At 33.1% G+C, this 6,413-nt stretch overlaps 1 protein-coding gene across 2 annotated transcripts in view; it reads left to right on the top strand.

The window, feature by feature from the left end:
- LOC111615178 (GATOR complex protein WDR59-like) overlaps positions 1 to 4,719 on the top strand; it is a 16,730-nt gene extending 12,011 nt beyond the window's left edge. For both annotated transcript variants that reach the window (XM_023356581.1, XM_023356582.1), the window contains one exon: positions 3,596 to 4,719. In XM_023356581.1, the coding sequence (XP_023212349.1) occupies positions 3,596 to 3,729 (134 nt within the window). In that variant the 3' untranslated portion in view covers positions 3,730 to 4,719. The remainder of the gene's footprint in view (positions 1 to 3,595) is intronic.
- Positions 4,720 to 6,413: the final 1,694 nt, after the last annotated feature.

Raw genomic sequence — 6,413 nt, 5'->3', positions numbered from 1 at the left:
TGAGTGTTTCCTGAAATATAAGTGAGAGCGTATTAACTAATTCTATGTCTATGTTATCAGTGATGGATGAGGAAGCACCTGTAGTATCATTAGTGGTAGTTGTTGTATGTGTACTATTATCAGTGCTTGTTGCTGGATTATCCTGACAGGTTACGTGATCTTCATTAATGTTAAATGTTTCTGTCTGTTGATGTATTTGATCAGCAACCTGTTGTTTGATAAGTTCAAGTGTTGGTTGTGGGATAAGGTTGTTGTGTATAATTGTTCTCTTTTGATCGACAACCCTTTGTTCGGTGACAGTGAAGTGAGGATATTGTTGTGTGAATCTATGGTGTAGTTGTTGTCTGTATGCTGTCATGTTTGTTTCGAGTTTTGTGATTGCATAGTAAGTAGGGATGATAAATTCATTCATTTCTGATGTCCATTTCATCTGTTGGTGTGGTTTTCCAGCCTTTGTGGTCTGTGGATGCATTGCCACAGAAACACCAAGGCTAGGTTGGTTCCTCTCAACTGTTGAGGGCATTGCAGTAGCCATGATTGGGCTGGCGCTGCTTTCACCACTGGTAACCAAGGGAGACTGTGGCCTATTTTTCAAATGTGAGCCTCTGCCTAAGCCACGAACATCGCCCAGGATCTTGTTAACCCGGGCGATGTCTGAGCCGGTATCACGCTTTGTTATTATTATTACTATCATCATCCCGTCTCGATTATATATATAGATGAACTGACAAATAATACTTGAATAGAATACAATGTATTCAAAGGAAATATGAATATTTGTTGCCATAGCAAAATAATGCTAAAATTTTCTTTTTTACAATTAAATAGTCTATTGATATTTTTGTTTTATTTAATTAAAGTAAAATTCAATGTTGTTTGTGCATAATTTTTTTGTTTACCTGTTCTGCATTAATAATAAAATTTAAAGTTTACTACTAAAAACTACTGTAAAAATATTAAGTCTTTTGCATTATCTATACTATTATTATAAAGAGATAATGTTTGGATGTAGCGGGTAATCTCCGAAACTACTCATTCGATTTCAAAAATTCTTTCACCAATATTTAGAATGGAACTTCAGGGTGGACATAGGCTATCTATTATTCCGTTAAACATTCATATAAATTAAAAGCCTTAACCTAGATTATATCTTTTATGTCCAACAGATGGCGATACGAGTACGACGCCCTAAGTTTGCTTTTCTGCGAGGCCTTACACTTTTCTGTGAAAATGAACTAAAGCAGATCATCTTCTATCTATCTATATAAATAAAAATGTAATGTTCGTTTGTTCCTACCGATTCCTTTGAAATTTTCACACAACGCTGCATTCGAATATGCACGTGTTTTTATATAATATACGTGTCGAAATTCCCCCCACTGAAGGGAGATGGTTAGGATTAAGGCTTACGGCTTACCATAAAGAACTCTGCTTCTATTTATACTATTTTAGATGTGGTTTTTTGCATTTTAATAGGATACATTAACAGAATGTACACTAAAATGGGATTTTTCTATATTCCCCCATGGGGAGAAAGACAGGATTAAGGCTTACCGTGAAGAACTTGGCTTCTATTATACTATTTTAGATGCAGGTTTTTGATTGCGTTTTAATAGGGTACATCAAGAGAATATACACTAAGAAGAAATGTTTCGAAAAATTTTCCCCCATGGGGAAGTGTTATACATTTATAATAGATACATTTTGAGCCACAACGATGCGTGGTGGGGTCTGCTAGTATTTGATATATTTGTGAGAAAAATATTAAATCATTACACTTTAAATCCATGCCAGAAAAATGTATCAAATGCACAATTCAGCTAAATTATTTTTACTAGTACAGTAGAGCCTTGAAAACTCGGCACTCCGGATAACTCGGCCACACCCTGGCAGGGCAAAAATACCCTTAGATGATACCCTTAGACTGGGCGTTAAGGGGTTAATTTTCATCATAGACAGCTTTATGCCTCAAAGTATTTTTCTGAGGTCTGTCTTATCAAGTAAATTACTGTACACAGTGTATTCATTAATTTTCATTTTCATGTAGTAAAGGCTCTATGCTCTCATAAAGGATGTACTTTTCCTTTGTTTAAGGGTATTTGGGCAGTTTATTCTCTGTTGTATTCTCAAGCAAACAATACATACAAGTACAGTACAATATTTTCTGAGGATACACGTATACTTATCCTTTTTTAACCCTATTCCCGATAACCCGGCATTTTCACAAACTTGGCCACCCTTCGGTCCACATTAGGCCAAGTTTTCAAGGCTCTACTGTATTCTGAAAATGGATGTATGAACACATAAGCATTTTAAACACATCTGATCCTTACATTTTTTCTCTCCAGAAAAAACAATTTATAAATGATATTGGCAATCCAGATAGTATTAGTGTTAATTTTATTGTAAATTACAGTACTATTAAACTAAATTTTTGCAAAGTCAATACCATCATCATAATTTTATTTTTAAATACAATATAGTCATATTAAAACAATTATACATTTGTTTATTTTATCATCAGATAGAAAAATAAAACGAATGTAATTTTTTCATATCTGGATTGCCAATATCATTTATAAATTTCCATATATAGTTTGTTCATGGACACAGAGTATCCATTCGTTACAAACTTTTTGAACTGCATCATGAACCATCCGTTGATGTCTACGCTACATTTTGCTTTCCTCTGCTCATTTGCAGGAAATCTAAACAACCGAATGTCTGTAGATTTACAATTTGGTGCCACACAATAACCCATTGAGTAAAGTTGTTTAAAGTATATACGTAATAATAGTCAGTTTACGCAGGAACTACGTGTGGAGTGTAGTCTATCGATGAGTCCCAAAATGGCCACTGTTGCATAGAATCATGGGAACATGTCCTGACCTTCTTACATAGACCTTGCACATCTCTATGACACCATGTGTGAAAGATTTGGTGGCTAAATTTGATTCTAATTGGCTAACATCATCCTACATTTTGAATAAAACTTTATTTGCATAAGCAATTCTTATAATTAACAATTAAACAAGCTAACAAAATTTTAGCACAACAGATAATTTCTGTTAGTACACAATATTTTGACGACAAAACAAATTTTTAAAAATATCCAAAATCAATAAGCAATTAATTTACATTGTGATATTGATATGTTTATGTCCAATAATTAAGACTTCAGTAATATGCACGTACATTTTTCACTCAAAGAGATCATTGGTAATAAGCTGCAATAATAATAGTAACTTATGATTATAGAGATTATCCATACATTTTTGACTGAATTTCATTTTATTTATTTATTTAAATAAATAAACTGTATAGTAATTGAGTTTGAGGTATATTGAATCTACTGGATTCTTTAATTTGTATAAATTATTATGACACTTTCTAAAATATAACCTTCAAATTTAACATGTTAAAGAAAATAATTTCTTATAGATTTAACATTTCAACCACATATCTATAAACTATTTCAATAATCTTTATTGGTCAACTTTTAGATATTCCAGATGTATTGAAAATTAAAAGTTAAACAGAATTTATTAATAAAAAAATTTTTTTAAATGATAATGCAAATAATATGCTGTCATAGGTTCTGCCAACTTCTGCCTATCGTGCGGTCACGGCGGACACATGCTGCATATGATGGAATGGTTTTCCAACAGAAGTATTTGTCCTGCCGGTTGTGGATGCAATTGCTTAGAAGAAAATGAAATATTTGGATGAGTATTTTTGACTATTCTGATAATACTCTATAAAGAGGAGTGTTTGTAGTGTTGTTTATATATATAATTTTCCAGTTTTATGGAAAGTGAGTATTTAATGTCATCTCATAATCATCTGTAAACCAATCTCATGTCATACTTTTGTGAAATTTAATATTTTAAATTATGCAAATTTAGAAATAATAATTGACAAAACATATATAGGATCATCTAAAGTTGTTTGATTGAATCAAAATGTATCCATACAATCATAAGTTATTAAGTTTATATTTATTAGTAAATGTAATTTGAATTATAACATTCCTAGCAAAAGTGCTGGAGCAAATTTTAAAATGCTGTTGAAAGTATTTTTATTGTTATTTTTTAACCATATCTTCAGACTTTCATATGAATATGTGAAACTAAATAACTATTGAAAAAGCTCTATCACAATTTAAACTTAATAAAATAATTGCTAAAATTAATATTTAAAAGAAACTCTTTTTGTAATTATAATGCCAACAAACTACAGATTATGAATCATCATCAAAATATTAGTTTTTGCATTTATATGCTGGCATATGTGATAATTACTGAGCTGAAAATCTTGAGTTAAAGTTATAGTAGATATAACAGTCTACTATATGTTTGGGATCACTGATTGGTTACCATATTGACATTTCAGTTCTAGTCTATGGCAAAAACTTATGTATGTAGACTTATAATCATCACTCCCATCTCATCAAGATATTGAAAGTTATTGTGTGACTAAGTGATGATTATAAAAATAAATACTTTGTATGTTGTATCTCTTAAACTGATGCTAAGTTACCAGAAGCCTACAGTGATTTCATCCCAAGATACTCAGTTACATTATGGTCTAGGGCAGTGTTTTTCAACCAGGGTGCCACGATTGGGGTGTCGCAAAGTTTAGAGCATTTAGGCATTTTATTGGAAATTCACTTAAGTGTGGTTCAAGATAACTCATTGTCAGTTCTATTTTGCTACGAGATATCTAGTAAGCAAAGAAACTATGACTAATCGCATGTTAATGTAATGTTCTACGCTACGTGTACGCACGACTTCACCCAAACCACATTGCTTGGCCTTCATGTTCCCAGTCCCAGTACCAGGTCAACCACCAGAGAAGAACGACGTGGACACTTGTGTCTTGCATTGTACTTTGAAAAGCGTGTGATTTCAATCACAAAGTAGGTGCATATTACAGTATTTTCATAGTACAGTAGGTGATCGGTTAACGAACATAATCCGTTCCGAGACTTTGTTCGCTATCCGAATTGTTCGTTAACCGATTATCGATTTACTATAGGTTTGTATGGGAATTTAATTAATTTGTTCTGGAGATCCCAAAAATAAAAAAAATATATATACTTTCTTACTATGTTTATTTATATGTAATAATAAAAATACATACATGCACAGTCTTGCGTCTTTATTAGTCATGTTTTTCCATTTGAAAGGGTTAAAGAATCTGTCTAATGTCGATTGCTTTTCCCTCTTCTTCAGGATTTTTCGTAAGTAATTAATAGCATTGCAATTGTAGAAATCCCCAAGCCTCAACCTGGTTTGGATGCCATTCTAAGACCATTGTTCCGACTTCATCTCACTTCTTCAAAAGATCTTTAATAACAAATATCGGCATTAATCCTCTTTTTCAGAAGAAAACATATCTCGCCGAGTTTCTTGGTGTTCTTCTGTCGTTAGATCCGTTTCGAGTTCCATTATGAACTCTTCGATGTTCTTTATTTCTCAGATGTGATTTTTGTTACTCCTTTAGCTGCTTGAGTCTTCTTGATTATACAGTATTTTTCTTAAATAAGATTGAACTGCGGCCTACTGTAGACCCATACTGCCCAGCAACATTAGGCATCTTCTGCCCACTCTCTACCTTTGCTATTATATTCTCATCTTTCGAAAAGAAAAACAGACGCAAAACTTAATGAGTGCCTACTTGACAGTTTCGCGAATACATAAAAGAATTGTTTTGTCAGAAAAATAAAAGGCTGGAATTAAAAGGAAGAGTTTCAAAGTTCGGAGGAATACTATCCGATCGGTATGTACCGGCCTGAGCATCAATGTCGACGTCTCCCGCACTCCGAAAAGTTTCAAATTGTTGCCCGAAGACGAGGGAAGACCAATCGGTATTCATTATTTTACGTCGCTGCTTCTTGTGTTTGTTCTGTGGGGTGTTTGTTATCCGATCTGTTCGTTAACCGATCACACACTGTATTCAAAAGCAATGACNCTCGCAGTGACTGTATTTGTTTGTAGTGAAGGTTAACTATGTCAATCAGGCCACGTCCGCCTTCTTTACGTGGAAGGGTTAATCTTTCTGTGGCAGATTTAGGATCATGTTGTTTATGCTTAGTGTTTTTATTTTCCTTTGGAGTTGCTCAAGATCTGTGTGAGTCCAATGTATAACTCCAAAAGAGTATGTGAATACAGGAATGACATATGTGTTTATTGCTTTAACTAAGTGTTTTGCATTTAATTAACTGTGTTCTGAGGATACCATTCAACCTACTTTGGTATTCTTTAATTAATCTTTGCTTTATTTGTGTATGTTCTGTTAGTTTGGCCTGCTGGAATCCTAAATACTTGTAGAATTCACCCTCTTCCATGGATTCAATAACGTCTCCATTTCCAAGTGCAAAATCTTCTTTCTTCAGGATTCCTTTTTCTATG

This window comes from Centruroides sculpturatus, unplaced genomic scaffold (assembly GCF_000671375.1).
Source record: "Centruroides sculpturatus isolate CEXI.00-Female unplaced genomic scaffold, Cexi_2.0 scaffold1368, whole genome shotgun sequence".
Taxonomy (NCBI): Eukaryota; Metazoa; Arthropoda; class Arachnida; order Scorpiones; family Buthidae; genus Centruroides; species Centruroides sculpturatus.
The sequence above is the reverse complement of the archived record's forward strand: the minus strand, read 5'-3'. Positions and strand labels throughout refer to the sequence as shown.